The sequence below is a fragment of the Gavia stellata genome, chromosome 1 (genome assembly GCF_030936135.1).
Source record: "Gavia stellata isolate bGavSte3 chromosome 1, bGavSte3.hap2, whole genome shotgun sequence".
Classification (NCBI taxonomy): domain Eukaryota; kingdom Metazoa; phylum Chordata; class Aves; order Gaviiformes; family Gaviidae; genus Gavia; species Gavia stellata.
In genome coordinates this window covers 125852322-125877188 of record NC_082594.1, presented here as the reverse complement: position 1 = coordinate 125877188, position 24867 = coordinate 125852322, and the positions used below count along the sequence as shown (strand labels likewise).

Genomic DNA, 24867 nt, shown 5'->3' with positions numbered 1-24867 from the left:
TTGAAAATACCAATTTTTTTAAAATATTTAATCTATTTAAATAATGAATTCTTTATGTCCTCAAAGCTTGTTTTCAGTGATCGCACAGCATCAAGACCTTAGAAGTTAAAAATGTATTGTATGTTAAGTGGTTTTTATTGTTCAAGACTAGGGAATCATTAAAACTCCATCAGACTTTATGGAAACCTCCCCAGTAATGAAGTTGTACTTTTGCTTGATTTTGGTATGTGATCTGTTCTTTCCATCTTGGGCATGTTTTCTTTTGTAAATTTGCTGTTGTTAGAAATAACGAAAGCTACGCGTGTCACTCCAAACTCTGATAAATACAGAAAAATTGTACGTGACCTTTTTAACAAAAAAGGCTGGTTTTCTCAAGCTCTGTTAATTCTGTCTATTCTGTCATTTCTGCTTGTTCCAAAAAGGAAGCTATAGCAAGCAAAGAACTTGATTTGATGCTGTTTAGGGAAACAGATTGTATTTCGTTCTCTGCAGATCCTCGTTTCAAATGGAGAACTTGTCTTCTGACTAGGTTTTGGAGGAACTATTAAAACCTTCAAGTTAATCTAAGACGCCTCAGGTTGGCAGCCTAATGTTTTGCATCCAGATTGGAAATTCAAATTACTTTATTCTTTTAAAGATCATTCATTATGCATTCAAAAGCTTTTAAAATACTACCTTTGTCAGATGTTTGTCAACATTGCCTCAGCATGTATTTGTTCTGTTTAGAATGCTCTATCTGTGTGGCAATGCATACAACAATAAGAACAGGACAAAATTAGAACTTTTATCTCAAAAGATCCCAATCCTAGACCCAGATCTAAATATAGGATCCTTTATATTGTTTTTTTCGTTCTTTTTCATATCCATCTCTTTCATGGGTTATGTTTGGACTCGGGTCCTAGGCACAGCTTAATCTGTGGAGAAGAGCTCCAGCTCTTAGATGTATTTATTTAGATGTGCTATTATTTATTAGCATTTATTAATTATTTTTCATTGCAATGAGAGCTCATGGAAAACCCAGATGAGGATTAGCACTTGCTATAGCAGGTGCTGTAGAAACAAACCCAGCAACTTGCCCTGACCGCTTACATGACAGGCAACATCCACTCTCGTAACTACTGCATATTAGAAAAACACTTTCATTTCAATTGCAGGTACTTGGCTTTTAGCATCCTGGGGTACCCCAGAGATGAGTTACGGCATGAGGCTGAGATTCAGAGATGCCAGGTGTGACGATGAGGAAGATTACACATTTGATGTTGTGGATGTCACTTACACCAAGACTGATAAAAAGGCTGTTTCCATCTCGGTTGAAGAAGATATGCAAGAAGAAGGACATAAGGAGGATTTGGATTATCAGGATTACCTGGCTTCTCAGTACTCTATCCGAAGCTCAAGGAAGGCAACAGGCAATGAAGAAAAACAAAACCTTACGGCACTGGCCTGGGAACAGTATGAAGGCACTGATGCCACTAGTTCTGAGGTGGCAGCTGGCTCAGATCTGACAGCTATAAATAGTGGTGAATCCACAAACGCCTACAAGTTCTTAGAAACTCATATCACTCCTCTTCCCCCAATCGAGGCTGAAACATTCCAGTCAAATCACACATCAGTCACAGCAGAAGAGGACTTATTTTTAGCTAGCACAAATGATGGAAAGGCTGACTTGGTGTTTGAGAATAGAAGCCAAAGCAATTATGAAATAGATCCCGGTAACACATCTGCAGGTGAACACTTGCTGAGCAATGAGGAAGGCCAAATGAATGTTTCAGAAGACCTTCCAACTGATGGAAGGGACAGTAAATTTTTTTCAGAAAAACATCAAGAGGAAAGCACCGGAAGAGGAAATTACAATGTTAATAGTAAAAGGAAAAGGCGAAACTCACTGGCCATTAAGTTTTACTCCATCCAAAAGATGAATGCCCTTCTAAATCATGTACGAAACAAAAATGTCTCATTTTCTGACAAGCCAAGTGCACCTCATTCTGTGCATCATACAGAGAACACATCCAATATAGCTGTGGTGGGAACTGGCCAGCTTCCAAATGATTATGATGATGAACTGGAAGAGGAGGAAACCAAGATGGAAAATACCATGCATGCAGTTAACATGACGCTTGCTTTGGACCTCATTGTAGGAGATGGGTCTAATGCATCCAGCCTCTCTGAACTCAAGCTATCCAAAGATAAACAAGCAGACGCTTTTTCTTTAGATCATACGTTAGGCAGTATAAGTCCCAATTCCAGCTCTGCACTAGTGAAGAACTTACTAGAAGCATCATTGCCCAGGGCTGGGAAATATTCATCTAAAATGACAAATGAGGAATGGAATTTGGTGTCTGCAAAGGGGAGTCTGGGATTAGAGGCAAATTTAGATAAATCTGTTAGGGTTAAGTTAAATCATAGTGGCAGAAATGGTACAGCATTCATAAATAAGAAGCATATGAAGAATTGTCAAGGATTCTCACATCTAATGCAAGAAAAACAGAAAGGGAGCCACAGGCACGCAACTATGAAAGGAAAGGAGAGGAACAAGAATGATACTTCGAGTACATCTGGAACCTTCATCAAGATCCGAAGGAAAAAGAAGGAATATCCAAAAATGACCCACTTGCTGAACCCAAGGAGTAAAAAGCCCCCCAAAATCACCAATTCTATGGCAGGGTTTGGCCGTACATTGTTTCTGGGTGAGACCAACTACACGACACTGCCATGTTGCACTAACACCACAGGGGCACCCAGTGAGGCCAACGATACAGTGGATCTGAGTAGAGAGCATGGAGAGTCGCTAAATTACACGCTCACCCCACGGCAGCTTAAGCCTTCAATCATGATTGGGCTTCCCCGAGAAAATGGAGACTACGAATATGTTACGGAAGGATATTACAGTGAGGAAACATCAGGTGGTGAATACGAATACCATTATGTGAGCTTTGATGACCCATACATGACAGACCCCAAAGTAAATATCCACGAACAACGCAACCCAGATGGCATTGCTGAACATTACCTGCGTAGCAAAGGGAATGAGAGGAGATACTATATTGCAGCTACAGAGGTCTGCTGGAACTATGCAGGATATAAAAAAAGGTTTGGCTAAATCATTTGCTTTCATTTCGCACACCATCCTGATACATACTAGCACAATGTTGATTCACATGCTGATAAATTTAAGAGCCTCTGTAATGTGCGATGTGATTTCCAACACTCCAGTTTGCAGAACCCTAAGAATTTTCCATGGGAGGCTGGGATCCCCCTAGAATGTCATAGAGAGACTACTATAATCAAGAGCAACAGAACTAAGAATTCTTTTTTCTTTTTTTAACCCCCTTTTGTAGAATCACTAGAAACACTCTTTAAAACATAAGTTGAAAAATCTGCTGTAAGAGGTCAAGAGGGAAACTTCTAGTTAGTTTTGTTATACTTGACCTGGTTTTACTTCCTCCTTGAGTTCTTGGATTCTCAGGATAGAGACCTCCTTGTACAAAGTCTTTCCAGGAATTTAATGGACTAACTGATCTAATATAGACAGGATGGGCTTATAGGCAGGATGAAATCACAGTTTCTAGCACTAGGTTCTGGTGTCTCAGTTCTCTGTTGTAAAATGGGATAATAGCACTTTCCAACTTCACAAGGGTGCAGTACTGAAAAATATATGAAAGATGCAAAGTGATTAACCACACTGGTGACTGCCTTATACTTAAAGTAAAAATAAAGCTGCATGTATTATTGCATTGTTGTTCCTACTGTTTAGAGAAATCAGAAGGTGACTGGATCACAATCCCTCAGGCTGAGGGGTTTTCTTATTTTGACAGGGAAGCCTGGCCACTATGCCACAGCAAAGAGTATATGTGACTTGAGAGAAACTTTGTATTAAAAATTTCTTATCTTAATTCAGACAAATTAGGATCAGTGCTCACCCTACAATGTGTAGAATTCCTAGCCACCTTTTATCAAAAAGGTGAACTTTGTGGCCCTTGACATGAACAAGACCAAAACTGCCACAACTTAAGGTTTTTACCAAAAGCAGCAAAAACAGGAGCAAGAAAATTTTCATTATACAAAATTCAGCTCCAAACATATGTTATTTCTCAAATTGAATTTCCATTTTATTTTATTGATATTTTCCCCCACTTTTTCAGTATCCTCCAGGTTTACGCCTGCCTCATCTCAGTCCATATAAATAGCACTTGCAAAAATGGCAGAAACCAGATTCTTTGTGCACTTGCAAAATACAGAAATCCTTATGCTCAGAGATCTATGTAGATGGCCCCAGTGAGATTCATTCTCAGCTGGTGTGAGGTGCATAGTTCCAGTGAAATTAACAGAGCCTATGGCATATACCATCTCAGTGTGTTGAAGAGCTGAAAACCAGCCTTTCTTCCTACTAGACAACTTCAGTTAAGTTTCTGTGTTTTGCAGAATTGATAATGAGGCAAGGTTTATCATAGAATCATAGAATGGTTTGGGTTGGAAGGGACCTTAAAATCATCTAGTTTCACCCCTCCTGCCATGGGCAGGGACACCTTCCACGAGACCAGGCTGCTCAAAGCCCCGTCCAACCTGGCCTTGAACACTTCCAGGGTTGGGGCATCCACAACTTCTCTGGGCAACTTGTTCCAGTGTCTCACCACCCTCATGGTGAAGAATTTCTTCCTAATATCTAATCTAAATCTACCCTCTTTCACCTTAAAGCCATTACCCCTTGTTGTATTGCAACACACACTGCTAAAAAGTCTGTCCCCGTCTTATAAGCCCCCTTTAGGTACTTGAAAGGCCCCAATAAGCTCTCCCCGGAGCCTTCTCTTCTCCAGGCTGAACAACCCCAACCCTCTCATTATAGGGAATGATAGTATGTTTTGTCAGAATAATAGCATTTTGATGCTTCTATTTAAGATCTGAAGAATGATTTGAATGCCTAAAAGCTTGGGGGTTTTTTTTCTTACCAGCTCTGTGTTGCAAAATGCAGATATAATCAAATGTAAAATGTGTTTCTGTTAGCTTTCCAGAGAAGGTACATCTGTGAGGCAGTAGGGTATAGGTGGTAGGCTCACTACACTCTGAGCTCTGATTCAGATTATTAAAGCTAATGGTAAAAAAGCAAAATAGAGCTCAGGTGGGTTTCCAGAGACTAGTTGGAGTTTTTCAGTGATAGCTGACCAAGTCTTTGAAGGATCTCATATACAACTATAGAACTAGAATTGCTTAAACATTGCACGTCACGATTTTCAGAATCATCTGACATTTATTTGTGTGTTTATATTCTAAAATACTCCTGCTGTATGAGTTCTCCGATTTCATCAAAGCTATTATTTCTGATTCACTGTGTGGGTTTTTAATTGGGGATTTCCTTTCAGTACAATGATGAATGACAAAACCTGTAAAGATGACACCACATATAAGGTGATTTTCCAAAGCTATACAGACAGTACCTTTACGACTCTTCAGGAGGAAGATGAATATAAAGAACACCTTGGCATCCTGGGGCCAGTTATCCGGGCTGAAGTGGACGATGTTATCCTAGTAGGTCCATGTTTTGAATATGTGTGCAGGATAAGATTCTTATGGCAGTCTTGCAGCGTGACATAGAATGGGTCTAGAAATACTGCAAATTTTTAAAAGGTGATGATGGGGAAACAGTTTTCAAAACTAGAAATTGCAGTGTGGACATACAAGCACACTGATGCGTTTCTTTGAAACACATCCTTTTTCTTTCCTATCCACGGTAAATTCACTTCTGTTTTTCTTCCTTATGTTTCCCAACATTAAATACTGGCTTATCAGTCTAATGTAAAATGAGATTTAAGCTTAACATTTAAAAAAAAAAAAATTTTTTTAAACCCAGATTGCACTGAAAGTATTACTTTTTACATGTAAAGGGAGCTTCTTAATTTTTTAAATAAATTAGTAAAATTGTATTCAAGATGAATATATATATATATTTGTCAAAAAACTGTGTTTTCCTCTGAAAACTTTTGCTGTAAATGGGTTGGTTAGTTCTAATACAAACAACAAGTATGGAGAGGAACTGTATCCCTGGTGATACAGTGGTATGTTTGCATTAGTGAACACATTGCTGTAGTTTCCCTTCTCTCATCCTTCTTCATCCAGTCTTCCAACACACAGACATGGACTTAGAAGGGGAGAGTAGATCTTACTGCTTTCTGCTTATTTCAGTAGGAGTAGTGCGCAACAGAATTGAGCTACATTTAAAAACATGAGTAAGAGAAGAAAGGCTATTTTAGCTTGGGAGCATCATTCTTTAAGGAGAGGTAAATACATAATCTCCCTATGCTCATGCTTCTCTGGGACAAGTGAGAAGCACTGACTTCAGTAGCAGTGATACAGAAGTCTAGTGTTACTATTTTGTGCCCTTCAGTACAACTGGGCAGCAAAGCATAAGAGGTAGAAACTCCCCAGCTCCCTGCTTGCTGTAACTAAGCATATCCAGGTGTGAAGGGCAGTGGTAAACGTCCTAGGAACCTAGACACAGTGGAAGACAGGGAGTTAGACTCATGCTTTCTACTTTTTAATTAACTACCTGCATCAAAGAGGGTGACTTTGCATGGAGATGTCAAAAGCTATCCCTGCCAGCTTAGCCATGCACAATGTAGCCTGTAATCATCATACAAATCTTGACCCTGGTTTGAGGCCATGGGAATCTATTGTGTGAGGACTTTTGGTTTAGGCCTGAATTTGATGAACAGAATCTGTTTCTTCTTTATTTTCTTAGGTTCATTTTAAGAATCTAGCATCCAGACCCTATTCCCTCCATGCTCATGGACTCCTCTATGAAAAGTCCTCTGAGGGAAGCATTTATGATGATGAATCTATTCCTTGGTTTAAGGAAGATGACGAAGTTCAGCCGAATAACAGTTATATATACGTATGGTATGCAAACAGGCGATCGGGACCTGTGCAGTCAGGAGCAGCTTGTCGATCCTGGATCTACTACTCCGATTTAAATCTGGTAAGGAAATAAAAATAGAAGTGGTAGTGTTGCTGGTGTCGATCAGAATCACAGAAACATTTATGTTGGAAGGGATCACTAGAAATCATCTAGTCCACCCCCCCCCAACTCAAGCAGGGCCAGCTAGAGTAGGTTGTCCAGGACCATGCCCAGTTGGGTTTTGAATATCTCCAAATGATGTTACTGTATGGTTGTAGAAACGTAACTTGCAGAATATGTTTTGGATAGTTGTCCTTTCTTTTAGGCCTGATGTTCCCATCTGACATTTAATCTCTTCTACTAGCTAAAAGAGGATATAAGCTGTGGACGAAGTCAAATCTGGGGGAACTCTGTGGTAGACTGAGCAGGGGAAAGTAAAGATACAAGGCAATGGCAATTCTGGCCTCTGCTTTAAATTTTTAGGGCCTGATGCATTTCTGTAGAATGCTATGGGTTTTTTGACATCTTTTTGGGAAATCTGCTTTTACATCTAATGAGTTTATTACCTTCTAGGAGAAAGATATTCACTCTGGTTTGATTGGGCCGATACTGATCTGTCAAAAAGGAACCTTCAGTAAATCACACAGCAAAGCATCGACCCGAGACTTTTTCTTGCTTTTTATGGTCTTTGATGAAGAGAAAAGCTGGTACTTTGACAAACGTTCTAGAAGGCCGTGTAATGAGAAGACCCAAGAAATGCAGCGATGCCACAAATTCTATGGTATTTATTTAATTTTGTCAAGTATTCAATTTATTAGGGTAGAGGGAAAGATGCTGGGGGAGGTATCCCTGCTCACAGTGGCTTTGAACATGCATAAATCGTACACGTTAATTATGTCAATTTTTTTGTTGTTGTTCTCCATTGTACTAATAAAAGTCATAGTTTTATATGTAAAGATTAGCATTGACTGGAAATTTGTTATTGAGAAAGGACCTATTAGACTGAAACTTCTGACAGAAAACTTCTCTCTCACACTCACATACATCTACCTGCCATATTTTAAAAAAAAAAAAAGAAAAAGGAAAACTAAAAAACCCTCTTTTCAGGAAGAAGCTAATACCCTGAAAACTTTTTGCAAGAAATTTTAAAATATTGTGATAATTTGACAAATCAACTAGTTCTACTGAGGAATTCAAAGCAGCTCTAGGACAGCCCTTCATATACCTCTCTGGATACAGAGATTTTAGTTATGTAAAGTTAAGTAAGCGGCTGACTGTTCAAAGGTAACCCTTTTTTCTCTTTGAAATAATGGTCAGTAATGAAACTCTGTGTTTTTGTCTTTGAAAATCTGATGCTTATGTGCTGTAAGTGATCATATTTGAAAAAGGCATGTTGAGAAGTGGAATCTGCCTTTTGAAAGGGGGGTCTATAAAATCAGTTATTAATCGAAGGTGTCAGTTGTGACTGTACAGCTGTGAAAATGTAAGCTGCAGAACACGTTTTGGATAGCTGTCCTTTCTTTTGGGCCTGATGTTCCTATCTGGCATTTAATTTTTTTACACCTCCTTTTTCTCCTGGCTGCCATGTGTTGCAAGCAAACAGTGCTCAAATCGCCTGGTGAGGTCCCTGGATTTTCTGAATTGATGTATATAAGACTATAAAGTGTGTAGCACTTTGAATTGGAAGAAGGAAAAAGTGGTGTTTTTCCCAAAGGTGTTACTTCATTAAACATTTTACTCATTTTAATAACTACATTCTAGCACTTTGAGACCTGTTTTGTGAGCGGTTTTCCTTACCAACAATATTTTTTTTTTTTTTCCAGCCATTAATGGGATTACCTACAATTTGCAAGGCTTGAGGATGTATGAAGGTGAACTGGTCCGATGGCATTTGCTGAATATGGGTGGGCCAAAAGACATTCATGTTGTTCATTTTCATGGACAGACCTTCATAGAACAAGGAGAGCCAAAGCATCAGCTTGGTACATACACACTCCTTCCAGGTAAGTATCAGAGCGGAGTAAGTTCTAAGGGGTGATGGTTGCAGTCTGTCATCATCATACCGATGTAAAGGTGAACAGAAGCTGGCTTTGGGCACAGTAAGAAAGAGTTTGAGAGCAGTAACAGTTCATTTGCCCATGATGGTCAGAAGGAAAATCATCGCTTTGCAGCTTGCTTAACACTGTGGCAGGGGGGAAATAAAGGTAACGTTGCTGACCTTTAAAACTGGAAATACGAGTAAAGGTACAGACAAAACTTAAGTGCTTGGACCAATTTCTTCCTCTCAGATGAGAAGGGATATACATGGAAAATTAATAGCAGTTTGGTCTGCTTCTACTGCCTTCTCTTTTTCACTTTCCTTGCCACTCACCAGGTATGTGAACATGAGTGGGTTTTTCTCCTTTATTGCATCTCTCTTTTCCTACCTGCAAAGTAGGTCATAGTGCTGGGCTTGGCTTTGGAAGGTGCTTAATAGTAAAGGTCAGTATTGGAAAAAGGAAGTCAGTAGGATAGTGTTTGCCACCAATTCCTCGTGAAATGACACGTGTACAGTAGCATAGCAATGATGTTTGTGCATCCCCGGGCTTCAATACCACTGAAGTCTCACTGACATTTACTGGGAAAGACCATTGGTATCTGGCTCAGTATGGTGAGGGTTTATTTTTATAATGTCAAGATGAATGTGATACAGAAGAGAGAGAGCAAATGTGAGCCCCAGGAGAATTCTTATGTCCAGAGAGAAAGGAAATAGGCTAAAAGCATTCATTAGCCTGCAGGATATACTCCTTTGCCCATGACTGTCAGCAGTGCAAGTGTGCAATAACAGGACTTATGAAGCCTGTATTGCCAGCTACAAGTGCTTAAACAAACCAAAACAAAAAACAAACAAACAAAAAAACCCCTCAGGAAACAAGGAGATCAAAATAAGGGGATTGGTGTGAAATAATAGGAGTTTATTTTAGTGAATGTTATGTGCTTTATTCACTATCTAAGCTTTTTAAGGTGATGTTTTTCCCTATGACATCTACATATGTTTTTGTTTAAATAGGAATCAGAATTATCATGTCTGCACTAACTACAAATATAAGAAAAGCAATGAAGCAGGTACTGTGCTTTCTAAAAAGTGCAGCAAACAGCCTAAACCGTATCTGCTTCCTGCTCAGTCGTTGGCCCTCCTGGGCATGCAGAGAGCGAGGGCAGGGCCCATACATCTGATTCTCCTACGCCTACTTTTGGCTTCTTTATATCCATTCTTTACATTACTTGAACAACACACTGGGGCAGCAGGACTCAGAGCTATAATCAGCACCACAGAATTAACATCCCTAAGTTACGTAATAAACTTAATAGCGCTGTTCGTTACATGGCTCAGCACTGTATTTAATGTGCAGGTATCTGCTGTTACATACAGGCATCCAAGGTTTTGTACTTAGCACCAGCAGCAAAGGTTAGTTTTGATCTGGTCACTTAATTCCAATCTCAGTCTCCAGTTGGAACTTGCTTGCTAAGAAAAAAAAATGATTGAGATGGTAGTTAGTGCTCTCTCTGCAATGTGTAGCAGGTTACTTAACTTTTCTGGATTAAGTCATAGGGCGATCTTTGGTTTAACATCCAGCCTTGCTAACATCAGCCTTATAATGCTAATGTTTCTGATACATTTCTCTTCCATTTTTTTTCAAGGCTCATTTAGAACAATTGAAATGAAACCACAGAGACCTGGCTGGTGGCTTTTAGACACTGAAGTGGGGGAATATCAGCAAGCAGGAATGCAGGCATCCTATTTGGTTATAGAGAAAGGTACTGAACTAAGGTGTTTTGTGCCTGGGGGAGTCAAGCCGTAAAGTCATCTCTACCCTTTCAGGATCACTAAAAATAAATTTGGGAGATTGTTCTGCCAAAACCCAAATCAGATGCTCTGTGCTTTCAAGGAGGGGGTGGAGTGGTTACTGTAAATTTATTCTAGAAGAAAAAATATTTAACCTCTAGCATACTGGCTTTGAATTTGAGGTTTCCTCACAGTGACCAGTGGATCAATCTGCTGAGAGAAATTGCAGAGATTAACTTGGCCTTCTCTGGGAAGAGAGTGGTGGTGTTACAGTATTACTAAGAATTGTTCTGAATTATGTTGTCTTAGAAGATTCCGACAGAATATATATTGGAATAGCCCTCCTTTTCTTTAACAACAAACTTACTCTGCTCTCTTTAGAGTGCAGGATTCCAATGGGTCTAGCAAGTGGAGTTATACTTGATTCGCAAATCAACGCTTCACATTATATCGGTGAGTTAATACTTGAAAAGGTCCAGGCGTGCTCCTGAATATCGCCAGCAAAGTATTGCAGTTCCATATTCTTTTGGCATCTCATGATACGTCGTACAAGATCAGCTGAGCAGTGAATCAACTGTCAGGTTAAAAAGATCTCCAGTGATGCAAGCAGAGACTGAGAGCCATGCTAGGTAGCCCTCATCATTGTATTTTAACAGTGTCATGGGTCTACTGTCAGTACCACAAGCCTGAGAGTCAGGGAGTCCTACGTCCGTGGCCTGCTGGATGACCTGGAACAAATCCAGCTTTATCTTTTTGTCCTTTGGGTTCCCTGCTTGAAAATCCACAGCAAGTGTTCAAAAAGCTTTTGAGATTTGCATGTGGTATGAGATGCGACAGATAAACTGTCCTTTCACAAAAGATTTGGAAACCTGGCACCCAGAGCAATGACAGTGTCTTTAATATATCAAGTTTATTCCTGATAGAAAAGTGGGGTCACTTGATAGAGAAATTGATAGAATTTTACATGGACAGTGGCAAATCGAGGTATACAGGTTACACATGCATGCAGGAACACACATCCTTTCCCTTGAAACAGCAAATAAATTACTTTATTTTGGGAAACTGATTTTTATGTGGATTTAACTTGCTTTCTTCATTTCCCATCACAGTGTTACGAAGGCTTGAAAGCTGTGTTGTCATATAGATTTCATATCGGTTGTTAACATGGAAACCTCCTTATGCGAAGGGAAGCTCTCTGCCATGAATGTAGAGCACATTTTGCATCTGATCCCGCTGGCAGCCAAAACTTGTTTAGCAAACTCTAGACGCTGGTGCCAAATCAATAGACAGTACATTACATAAAAGGCTGTTATTTTTAAAGTCATTCTGCCAACTGTAAAACTTTGCAGGGTAACAGCTGACTTTCAGTTGCTGACCGTGTTCAAATTATCATAGATTATGGTTTTAGTCTGTTGGTTGGGGTTTTTTCCCAAGACACATTGGAAAAGAACGGAAGCACTCAACATCAGTAGCTAGTTACAGCCTCCATTTTTTTTTCAGCACGTCTATTTAAATTCTTGCTTTATTCATATTTTCTGTCTAGACTATTGGGAACCGAAGTTAGCCCGATTAAACAATTCTGGAACATACAATGCTTGGAGCACTACAGTGCAAAAAGAACAACTCCCTTGGATCCAGGTACGGTTCGTACAACATGTGCTTGACCATCATTGAGCCTGGGTATGGCCATACAATCCTGTGTTGCGATGTTCCTGCAACTTGTTTTAAAAGGTCAAGTTGCTCTTGTTCTTGCTGAGAAGGCTGCTGGGGAAAACTGAAAAGATGCAGCAAGCCTGACTGGTGATACGATAAACTGTCCACCTCCCCTGGAGTAACCCAGTCTCTACTGCTATTGAGGCCCATTGACTGGACAGCTACCCTCACAATTTAGACCGTAACTGTTTCGTAGGCAAATGGAGTTGTTATTTCCATTCCTTTTTTTCCCTCCGTCTACCTGACAGTACATATTTATGTATGTTTGTTGGGTGATGATTTAAAGTGTAATACTCTCAAACATAGCTTCAGATAGGTTTGTGTTTGTTTTGAATGCTTCTGTGTCCAACTTGACATAGCACAGTGTGACTTCACAAGGTAATGAAGCTTGTAATTCTGGCTTCAAGCACTATATATCATTCAGTCACCTCACTTGTTCCATCCTTTTCTTCCATCCCAATGACTTTGGCACCAGGTAGCCAATTTGCACCCAAATTCAGAGAAGATAGTTGATTTCTTACAAATCTCATTGAAATTGGCAGTTGGGAGAAAAGAAAGACTCAAACTAGTGTTGCAGTGTAAGTTCAACAGGTGGCTGTTATGTTTGGCTTGCTAACATTTGACATGCTAGCAAGTTAGTGGAGGTGAAATAGGGGGAGAAGGCTGGGGGATCTGATGCGGAACTGGAAATAATGTTGGGAAGAGAAAGAATTTGATAGGGGACGTGGTAGTGAGAATTTGAGGCTACTGCAGTAAAGGATGGAGAGGTGTGGAGGGCATATCCCAAAGAATGAGTTTCACCGCTGATAGGAACATCTTGCTAATTTGATTTTTATGTGCTAAGTTTTTGGATCTGGTATCAGCAGGAATGGTAGCTCTTCAGCACTTCAGAATGTCATATCCCTTTTCTCAGCCTGGGTATCCAAAACTAGAGGCAGCTTTTGAAAATGTGAGCCTTGAATTTCTCTATACTCCTTTTGTCTATCTGTAAAATGAGGATAGTAGAGTTCTGCCTAGCATGGAGACATAGACATTTTTGAGGTGTCTTTGTGGTGCTGTGCTAAACACTGTAAAATGACCTCTGAAATTAAATGCACACACAAATAAACGAGAGCGACAGCATTAATTTGGATTCTGGCATCTGCTTGTATTCCTCCTGAGAGTGTTAGTGGTGTGGGGTTTAAAATGCAGGGCTCAAAGTTACCGTGTAGATGCCAAAGAATGAAACGGATTTGACTGTGCATTATTGGCTTTATAAACACTGTTTGCTGTTCCTAGGTGGACTTTCAAAGACAAGTTCTGTTAACTGGGATACAGACGCAGGGAGCCAAGCAGTTTTTAACGTCCTTGTACATCCAGAAGTTCTTTATTATTTACAGCAAAGACAAACGGAGGTGGAGCACCTTCAAAGGAGACAGCTCTCCAGCACAAAAGGTCTGTATGTGCCATCAGGGTTGCGACAACCTAGGTGGCATCATTGAATGATGCAGTGAGGTGACAGTTTTATGCTAAGAGATAGTGGAAAAAATGATGGCCTTTAGATATACAATACAGCTTGAGGCCCCAACGGGCATTTACCAATCTACTCAAATTCAGACCAGAAGAGAAATTATAAGGTGAGGAACCACCTAGACTGGGGCCCTGTGACCTTGACTGTATAGAGTCTGGCTTTCTGACAAGCATCTCTCCCTACTCTTATTTCCTAAGCCCATGTCAGCTTCTTGAAGCAAGCAGGAAGCTGAACTAAAAATCAGGCCCTACCTCATCTGGGACTAGATCCTCCTTCCTCTCCCTCCCTTCCTGTTGTCACGACAGTTGAATGTTAAACTGTCTGAATGGCCTGCAGAAGGCCTGTGTAATAAGTGTGGCCATACCCTGCAAGAGGTTCATTTTATGTCCAACCACTCCAGCCCTACTAGTTACGGCTTCCTTCGGTTTATTTACCCTGAGGTTTCTAAGATACAGCTTCCAAATTGAAAACCTGTTGTCTCTTACCTCTCCTTTTCCCTCTTTACTAACGTCTTCTTGCAGATGTATATAGTGCATAGAAATGGGTTGCTTATTTGAACTGAGGCCTTCAGGTGCTTCCATATATGCTAAGATGGGACCATGAAATATTTCAAGTTGCCCTGCAGCATAGGGCACTCCATCACAGTGGATGGGGCTAATGGTGTAAAAAGGACTACTTTTGTAAAAGAGCAGGTGTCCAGCATCCAAGCTTGTGTTTGCATTAAATTAACTCTGTGTGAATATTTTTTCTTTTTTCTTTAATAGATTTTTGAAGGTAATTCCGATGCCTATGGGATAAAAGAGAACATCATTGATCCCCCTATTATTGCTAGGTACATCAGAGTCTACCCAACCGAGGCCTACAACAGGCCTGCTCTTCGCATGGAGCTCCTGGGCTGTGAAATAGATGGTAAGAATGGGTTGTGTGCTGGTGCTTCCTTTCTGGCAAATTTTTTACCTAATACATTAAATGAAGCTAAAATTGTGGGTGTTCTCAACTCCAACATTGTTGCTTAGGCTATGGCTACTTGGATGAACTGGAGATAACATGGTGCTTCTCTTAACAGGTTGCTCTTTGCCACTTGGAATGGAAAACGGAGAGATCAAGAATACCCAGATAACAGCCTCATCTGTTAAGACATCCTGGTTTAACACATGGGACCCTTCGCTTGCTCGTCTCAATCAGAATGGAAAGATCAATGCCTGGCGAGCCAAGGTAACAAAGAAAAAATAGGGACAACACAAGACAGCTACCATTAATAAATTTGTGCTGCCTGCATGCTCCTGTGTTTCCTGCAGACTGTGTCCAGTGCCGAGTGTGATAGGGTTACTTCACAGCTCTTTAGCCATCCTTTGGGAAGAAGCCCATTCAACTCTTCCGGTAGAAAACTTGTTGAACTTCTGGCAACAGCAATGAAATCGTATTTCGAGAGACGGATGGTGTCCTCTGGGCCAGAGCCTGCAGCACTTCCTTGCAGAAATAGCCCTTTTAATTTCAGGAGATGAATATAAGTGGTTAAAGAAACCCTTCCTGGGTTGGTTTATAGGCAGTGCAGCTTAGTGGATAACGGAGCGGGATGACCTTCAGCAAGGCATGTGAGCTTCTGCGTCTTCAAAATGGAGCTGCGTTTCTTTACGAAGCACCTTGAGATTTACTGAAAGCTACTGTTTTGTATTAGCATTTGGCATTAGTACTATATATTGCATTTTAATACTGGAGATAAATCTGTGTTATTTTTCGTTATTTATTGGAAATTAATGTGGAAATCTTAAGACACCAAATACACCATCTGCAGGGAAGAAGTTAATTATATGGGCCGCCAAGAACGCCTGTGACTTTTTTGCCTCAGCTTTACTCTTCTGCACTTCTTTGATACAGTTTTGATGCATTTTGATGCAGTTTTAACTATCTTTAAACAGGATTTTTCACTTAAGCAAATACAGACATAGATACATTTACTAATAGACAACCCTTTTTATCAATTGTAGTTGAACAACAACCAACAGTGGCTGCAAATTGATCTCCTCACAATTAAGAAGATAACTGCTATTGCTACTCAGGGGGTCAAGTCCCTGTCTGCTGAAAACTTTGTAAAAACCTATGTTATCCTATACAGCGACGAAGGCTCAGAGTGGAAATCCTATACAGATGGCTCAAGCTCGGTGGCAAAGGTATCATCTTCAGCTCAGGCAATAGTATCATTGCTTGGTTTTAGATGCTGAGCGCAGTCAAGGCTCAAAGGCAGAATACCCAGCCAAAGAGGTATTCTCACAGGACTTTAAAATGATAGGGAGCTGGGGTTACTGCAGATAATTTCATAATACCCATCTGATTTTGATAATAGTAATTGACAGTAATAAAAGGAAAGAACACCAAATCTGTAGAGAATGCAGTCAATGTTGTGATAAAAGGAGCTATTTGTAAAGGAGGACATTTAATTTGAATGCACAAGGACATTTAATTAGAATGAACAATGGATTTCCCGGGGCCTCTTTCAGGTTTTTTTCCTGCCTTGATTTTATGAGTGAGATTAATGTTAGTGAGCAGTTTTGCTCTAACAGAGCTGGAAAGCTCTAGATACCCACAGAGTGGACACAGTACTTTATATTGTTGCCTACATCACCTTACACCAACCTAACTCACAAGGGCTATTAGCAGAGGTAAAATAAGGGAAGTTTGGGTTTTTTAGTCCATCCAAATTTGAATGGCAAATATCTCAGTGTGGATGGAAGCAGAGGCTGTTCAATTCATTCAGGCTCAGATATTGCTGGCCTGAACTAGCTTTGACCCAGTGTTTTAGGAAGAGACTGGATGTGATCTTACGTAAAATCAGAAATGAGCCAGCCCATCTACCCTGGATGGCTAATGCAACAGCTTGGAACCATTTAAAAAAACCTGCTTTTTCTTTTTAGACATGCTGCCTTTTAACTAATTGTGTGTTTGTGTATTTGCAGGTTTTCTTGGGTAATGAAAACAGCAATGGGCACGTCAAGCATTTCTTTAATCCACCTATCTTGTCCAGGTTTATCCGCATTGTTCCGAGAACATGGTATCATGGTATTGCCCTTCGGGTGGAACTCTACGGCTGTGATTTTGGTGGGGGTCTGACTGTGAAAAGAACTGACAAGTCTGGGAGCTCTTAACCTTTTGGCAATCATCATGCGGAACAACAACTTTTTTTAAAACCCTTAAAACAATCATACTTAGTAGTTCGGATGTGTGCTTTCTCAAAGGACCTTCATGTTTTGCCAGCAAGAATTGAGAGAGATTTCTCTGGCAGGTGTTTCATTCCTACAAATAGACACCTTAGAAAACAGCTTCTTTTCTCTGGGAAGAAATAGCAGTCCCATCTGATTTGTATATCACTTCATTCTAACCAATACTCTGTCTTAGTTTTTACTTAATTTTAAGTTCTAAATCCCTGGAGATGGAGACTCTGGCCTTAATCCTGAGCCCTGGCTATCTCCATTTGGTAATGTTTCTGCAGCACAGAGGAGGAATAGAAAGCTACAGGTGGATGTTCTCCATACATAGGGCTGAGAGGGAAAACCAGTGCAGATACGGAGCTGTGGTGCTGCATTCCAGCAGTGCCTCGGTAAGAAATGATTGCAAGGGTGGCCTCGCCTCCACATGTCTTTCATTTATGCTATGACAAAGGTGGAATGCATGCCAGCATTGAGGCATATGCAACCCCTTCTCGGAGAATGTGGGTTCGAATTATTGATTTGGTTCTTACACACCCAGCGCACCTGAAATGCTGTGGATTTCACGTAACAATTCGTCTTCAGTGCCCTGGCAAGGGGAGGGGGGTCAGCAATACCTTTCTTTCCCAGAAATGAGGAGGGAAGTGATTTAACCTGGATTATGGTAGGTCATGGAATGGCAACAGTAGAACTGAAGTGAGAATCCAGAACTCCTGGCATTCAGTCCCATACAAACTTTTAGACTATGGGGAGAGCTCCCTTGAATAGGAAGGCATTGAGAACCATAGCAGGTCAGTGAGAATATGACCTGGTCGTGGCAGAGGAGCATTAGATGAAACTGGGTAATAGAAACATCTGCATCTTCTTTACCATTTTGCTCTGACAGTGTTTTCACTAATGGAACTACTCTTGTGCATAGAGCATACATGGATGTTTCCCAGGATGACTACGTCTGGTGAAAATTTATACACAGTCCATGAACTCGTTATTGCAGCAGACTTTTACCTAAGCTTTCAGTAGTGTCTTTGGCTTCAATCCTGTAAGTTGTTTAATTGCAGAACTTCCACTTATCACACTAGGTACCCTTCAGCAGGGTGGATTTTTCAAAGTAGTTTGTCTTTGAACCTCATACAATGTTAACCAAGTTATTTCAGTAGTTTTTCAATTCTTGTATCTTACGGACTATGCATTTCAAAATGAAGATATAGAATGGAGTGAAAAAAAGTATAAAAACTAAACAAATATTTTCTTTTGTTTTTTTTACTATGTCACAAACTGTTGTCATTTTTCACTGGAAAATAAAGATAATATTGTAGCATGAAAAACATCAACATTTTAATTTGTATATTTGCCTTGACAGTAGTACCTCTTTGGCAATAATTAGTGAAATTTTGCATAATGAAAGTAAAATTTTCAGCTTGATGGGAATTTTCAGTGCCAATTAGAATTAATTTCACATGGTGAAACTGTATGAATAATTGCTTCTAAAAAGATCAGTTTCTTAATATTTTGTAATGGTGCTTATTTATTTTTGTTTGCTACAGCCATGAAATTGCAATACAAGCCATATTCACTAAAAAAAAAAAGGGAAAAGTAAACTTTGGAATCAAGTTTTACTATAGGAAAGAGCTAAGAAATGCTCGCTAACTTCAGCAGAACCACGATTTTGTGCAATAAGTGCTGAACAACTTAATGATCTTAAAGGTTCTACATAAGTAATTAGTTTATTTTGTATATATATGATCCTATGTGAAGTTAGACAACTGCAAAATTGATTGCAGGAGCATGACTCAATACATCATCAGTTTTACAAGCTGGAGATTCTGCTTCTACTTACTAATGGAAAGGACTTTGGTCAGCTGGGGTCAGCTGCCCTGGTTGCGTCCCCTCCCAAAATGCCGATGCCACAATGCGCCAGCCCAGGCACGTGGCCACTGCTATTAACAAAATGTTCCCTGGCACAGCAGAGTAAGATAAGTGCTACAATAAACAGCGAAGGTCCAGAACAGCCACTAACACGCACTAGACTCTAATATAGACTAAGGCAAGCAAGTACTTGAAGCTTACAATTAGCAGCTTAACAGCAATGAATTCTACCTAGCCTGTTCTGGTCAGATGTTCTCTCTTAAGTCCTCATGCCCCACCTTCGGCACCAAAAAGGACTGTGGTGGGTTGACCCCAGCTGGCAGCTAAACCCCCACCCAGTTGCTCACTCGCTCCCTCCTAGCAGGCTGGGGGAGAAAATTAGAAGGGCAAAACCAAGAAAAAGTTGGGTTGATACAAAGGCAGTTTAATCAGTGAAGCAAAGCTGCGTGTGCAAGTAAAGCAAAGCAAGGTGTTTATTCACCACCTCCCATGGGCAGGCAGGGCCTCGGCACATGTAAAAGTTACCTGGGAAGGCAAACGCTGTAACTCTGAACCTTCCCCCCTTCCTCCTCTTCCTTTCCCCCAGCTTTTACTGCTGAGCACAATGTTGTATGGTGTCGGATATCCCTTTGGTCAGCTGGGATCAGCTGTCCCGGCTGTGTCCCCTCCCAGACTCTTATGCACCCCCAGCCTGCTCGCTGACGGGGCAGAGTGGGAAAAAGAAAAGGCTGCGGTGCTGTGCAAACACTGTTCAGCCATAGCTATAACATTGGTGTATATCAAGACTGTTTTTAGCCACAAATCCAAAGCGCAGCGCTATACAGGCTGCTCTGAAGAAAATTAACTCCATCCCAGCCTGACCAAGTACACAAAGTTATTTCCAAAGGCAAATGAGGGGTGAAATTCTTGGTCCATGTTTACAGCAAAGAAGATGTGGAAACAATCTGTGCCAGATCTGCCAAAGAGAAGGTAAGCTATGTTTAAGTGAGCCTGTAGATGATTGGAAAACCAAGAACTTGCATTGATTTCATCAAGCAACCAGCTTAGATTGAATCTGCCAAGGCTTTTGGAAATTTGTACTTAAAACAGTCAGTCTTGCACCACCTTTTACACACTATGGAATGAAATCCGGTGTATGCTGAAGGTATTTGCAAAATACACGAGGGGAGCCAGAGTTCCTGCAGTTCTCTCAAACTAAAGAATAAAGATGCGTAACACAGCATGAAGGTTAGCAAACACAAGGTCTTTCAGACTGAAGGAGAAACGTTGTGCCAAAGTTCAGAGTAGTCACACCTGGCCAATAATTTCTTCACTCACAAATCTGGGTGGATGCCTTCATGCTGGCCTTTTGATCCAAAGGTCCAAAGTCAACTGCTTTTAGCCTCAAACAGCATTACAATGGAGTTGCTGCCCTCTAACGCTCATTCCAGCTTCCAGGAGGCCTCAGGGTGCCCAAAGCTGACCATCTGCAGATGACAATAGCCCAGGGATGGCTGTGCACGAAGTCCCATGCTTTTCTCACTGGGTGCCGCTAAGCGTTTCCTTTTGCTTTCCAGAGGTGGTGGCTGTACTCCTTCAAGTTGTGAAACTGGTTGTGTCCGCGCTTAGATTGGAAGCGAGGTGGAAGTAAAGGCAGTTGAGCAGCTCTAAAGGAGTTACTGACAGAGCAGCCCAGCAGTTTCTTCGGACCCTGACGCATCAGCCCTGTGTTCAGACAGGTTTGTACAGACTTCTCCATAAAGTTTAAAGCTGATTCAGGCAGGCTGATAGGAATCAGTAGGCACACCGCTTCCTTAGATAGTAGATGTAATCTCCGCTTTTACTGGTTTTTCTGCTGGCAATTCTGACCATAATGCCTGTACCGCAGAGGTAGCTGGACTCAAGCTGAGCCTGCTCACCTTCACCAAGGTTTGCCGGCGTTTGCGAACTGGGTGGTTCCCTGCACGCCACTAGTATGGCAAAACGTAATGGAAACATAAAGTTGTATATTACTCATGGATTAAAGTCAATGCAGATCATGTTTCTGCGCTCACTCTCAGAAACTTCCTGAGCTGTGCATCAAAACCGATGCAAAGGTGAATCTGGGCTTTGCAGCATTTTACATATTAAAAGACATCAGTGAGCGTGCATGGCGAAAGTATGCCTATGTGAAGTGCCAGGAGGACTCTACAGAAAACACATCAGGTAGGAATCTGGTCAGGACTCCAGAGAAGTATCCAACCTTTTGAGCACCCTCCAGCACCCCCTGAAATGGCCGTGAACGCTGCTGGGTTGATCAGAGTTTTAGGACTGTGCTAAGGGGCAAAAAGCGCCCTCGCAACCTCACAAGGGGTGATGCTCAGGAGATATCTTTCATGACAGGAAAAGATCTTTTGGACGCATACCTGAAGGAGGAAGGTAAAGGCTGTGCCCACGGCCACATAAGTGCTAGGGAAGGCTGTTTATTAATACGTTACTATTTAGCACCATAGAAATAAGATGCAACACTGTCCTGGGGTGACCAACTGCCATTTTGTGTGAGTCAGTCATTCCACTCAATCAGCATTGAATATTCCGCTTCTTGCTCTCACTCCTGTATTTTGTTTTGTTAAGTTTATTTACGCTACCTGTACATCATAACCAGTTTATCCACCTACAATTTCCTATCATTGCTGTGCCCCATTCTCCATTTGTTTGTTACACCCAGTACTTGCATCATGTTTTAATTACAATAATCTCCTCCAGGCTGGGCCTCCATCTTCTTGAATGTTTGTACAGCACTCTCTAAAACAGGCCATGGGATCATTCTCAGGGCTCCTGGGCACATCTGTAACACCATTCCGAATGGGAGCCATACTATGTTAAGCCCACTGTGCCCTAGATACTTCTAAAAACACCAAGTAATTCAGACTGACCTATGTGCTTCTACATTTAATAAAAGTACAGGGTATGTTTCCTCTAAGTCTACTCAATCCACTGCTTGCTTTTCTTTCTAACACCTGCTATTGGTCTCTCTTTTAGCACTTCCCATGAAAATTTGCCCACCACTGTCTCCACTTGTAGCAGACTTATGTGACTTTTTCATTTTTTTTCCCATGTAGCTGACTGCAAAATATTTTTCAAATGTTATGTACATAATGGAAATGTATAGTGCTGTACAACATGATCCATCTTAGACCAAGAGCTAATCTGATATCCTGTGGCAAGTGGTTCCACGGATTCAGCCATAAATTGCCTCATTTCCAACGGCTGTATGCTTCAGCCTGCATCGTGTCGAATCCAGAGCCTGCTACGGTGTGCGGAGGACGAGGGAAGCGCTCTGCCAGAGGCTCTCGATAGCAACCTGCCTCCTAACGACTCCTATACTTTGGAGAGGTGGCTGCTGTGTGTCCTAAGGCTTCTGCAGGTCTTGATAGCTTGGATTTTACACTGGCTTCTCTATCAGCTGTGTTCAGTAGACTGCAGTGCTGCAGTCTTCCCCCCCTGCACAGCTTTCAGGATGTACTTGGTTTACCAGTCTTGTTGAAGGCAAGATCTAGCATATATGGAACTAGAGGTGATGAAGGCAGCGCTGGAGGAGATACGTGGTGGAATGTGTGGACATCAAGGCATGAACTACAGGTAAAAAGCAGCGAAGTTTCAGAAAAATAAAAAAATAAGATGAATTTGTGTTGAACTAGAGTACCAAAATATCTTGGACTTCCACATTGTGTATAGTAAAATAGAAGCAGAAAATATGCTCTGTCCATGCTACAGAGAAGAGCCGTCGCATTCTTTTAGCAAGGGACTTTTTCTTAGAGGTCAAGGGCAGTTGATTATAGCAATATATTTATGGCAATGACTGCTGACCCTCCCTTCACCGCTCTAAAATACAAAATTACAATGTACCCCTGAGAGTTTGCTTGCTCTCAAAAAGCTGGAATGGTTCCAGAATGGCTCCAAAAAAGCTGTGCCATTCAAAGAATATCCTAGCAGAATTTATGCATATCTATTTTTTGAAGAGGGGAAGGAACTTTAAAGGAATTAAGAAGAAGGGATCAAGAAGCTGAGTCAATTCTGTTGTCTTTCTTAAGGCTTTTTTAAAAATAGTAATTTACTATTTGAGGTCCTGATACGGGAAAACGTTGTATTCTTCCCTCCAGTGAAATTACTTTGTTCTATTGGTTTTGCCACCAAGGAAACACATGCTCTGTGCTTGCAGGACAGGTCTACGTTCTTGAATTGAGGTTTGTATTTACTCAATACGTGACATCTTAAAAGTCTGGAACTAATCAACCCTAGGAGAACAGGAGGTAACAGAAATGATGGCATACTATCTGAATAAAGTAATCAATGCCAGAGCTTTTAAATTAACCCTTCATGGCTGCATAACATTTGTAAGTCTCCTGTTCAGAGCCCCCAAATTACCAAAGGATCAGCCAGAGAGGGAACTAGAAGACACAGACCTTCAAGGTTGTATCCAGTCTTCCGTTCTTACAGATAGCTGCAATCTCCAGGCTTTGTTCTAAACTAGTCGTGCTTAATTTCAGAAATAATTTGGCTTTTTTTGTTCTCGCTACTTCTGTTGCATTTCAACGTATATACTAGTTAATAGGCTCTACTTCCCCCAATTAATTACAATGACCAAAATCATAAAAACAAAGAAATCAGTTGCCGCCTTTTCTCATATTTATGTGCCCTTGTTCCTTCCATGCTCAGCAAAAGACAAACCTGTTTTCATCCCTCCTTCTGGAGAGTTTCTGAGGTATTCGTATCATCTGAGTGCTCTCGCAGGCTGACAGAGCACTCTGAAGAACGGCTTCACGAGAGCGCAGAAAGTTTTCAACTTACAGAAGCTCTTCTCCAAACAACTTCGCAAGACTTTAAGAGAATTTTTCTTGCACGTATATATTATAAATAAACAATAAACTGCAGGCCAGAACTGGTTAACAATACTCCTCCTGGTGCATTTTTGGGTGAAACCTATCAGAGTTTATGGTGTGGATAAGATGTGACCTTAAAGCGGTGTTGGCTCTGAGACCGAAATGTGCATTTAGATGAGTCGCTTGGATCTCATGCTGAATCAAGCATCCCCCAGGGGTGATTCCACCCTAAATTCAGACAAAAAGGGATTCTTAGTCATAAGCACTAAAGAAAGCAGCAACGGTGCCCTGCTGAAGGGCTCTGTGTGATCCTTTTCTTCTGCGGTGCCAGCAGCAATTTCTGAGATTGATCTGACAATCTGAAGAGTTCTGGGCAAGTACAGACAGATTTCAAGCTTCCCTTGTGCAAGGGAGGAGCAGGAAAACACAGCCGGCGCGTCCCCCGGCCAGCAAGAGAGCCTTCTAGTGTGCAACAGCCCTGAGTTGTACGAAGGTGAGGCTTGTGATAAAGAAGTTGGTTGAGGAAACTCGTACGCTCTGAAGGCAGTTCGGAGTGTTCGAGTAACTCAGCAAGGAAGGGTTTTGTCCAGTACTACTGCGTGAGCTATGTGGTTGTATAAAACGTTACTCACTGCGGGGTGTTCAGGGGATGTACAAGGCAGAGTTGTGTCTGTCAAGGGCAGCCATCACCCAGTGCGTCCATGCTGCAACTGCCGCGTACGGAATCAGGTTATAGCAACGGAATTCAGGTATCCTTGGGGACGGAGATGGAGACTCACCCCGGTAATTGGATGCGCATCCTGGTTAAGACAATGCTACTGTACAAGGACCTTTCGAGTAGACAATAACCTATTTAGTGTGTGTAATGGTGCATAGTGATACATGATACATGTAGAGAAGTATTTTGGAATTTAATTAAGACTTGTATCCTAAGCTAACCTCAGGTGATTTTAATACTAAAAAATACACCCCTAGAAAGAGATTTTAAATGCAAATGTAAGTCCACCTTAGTATGATGA

General features: G+C 41.1%; 1 protein-coding gene across 1 annotated transcript in view; it reads left to right on the top strand.

The window, feature by feature from the left end:
- The window catches only part of F5 (coagulation factor V), a 35349-nt gene extending 16953 nt beyond the window's left edge, over positions 1-18396 (top strand). The window contains exons 13-25 of the mRNA XM_009814430.2: positions 1155-3090; positions 5358-5523; positions 6734-6970; positions 7463-7670; positions 8713-8892; positions 10571-10687; positions 11097-11168; positions 12259-12353; positions 13707-13862; positions 14703-14847; positions 15005-15153; positions 15927-16109; positions 16893-18396. Coding sequence (XP_009812732.2) covers positions 1155-3090; positions 5358-5523; positions 6734-6970; positions 7463-7670; positions 8713-8892; positions 10571-10687; positions 11097-11168; positions 12259-12353; positions 13707-13862; positions 14703-14847; positions 15005-15153; positions 15927-16109; positions 16893-17081 — 3833 coding nt within the window. The 3' untranslated portion in view covers positions 17082-18396. The remainder of the gene's footprint in view (positions 1-1154; positions 3091-5357; positions 5524-6733; positions 6971-7462; positions 7671-8712; positions 8893-10570; positions 10688-11096; positions 11169-12258; positions 12354-13706; positions 13863-14702; positions 14848-15004; positions 15154-15926; positions 16110-16892) is intronic.
- Positions 18397-24867: the final 6471 nt, after the last annotated feature.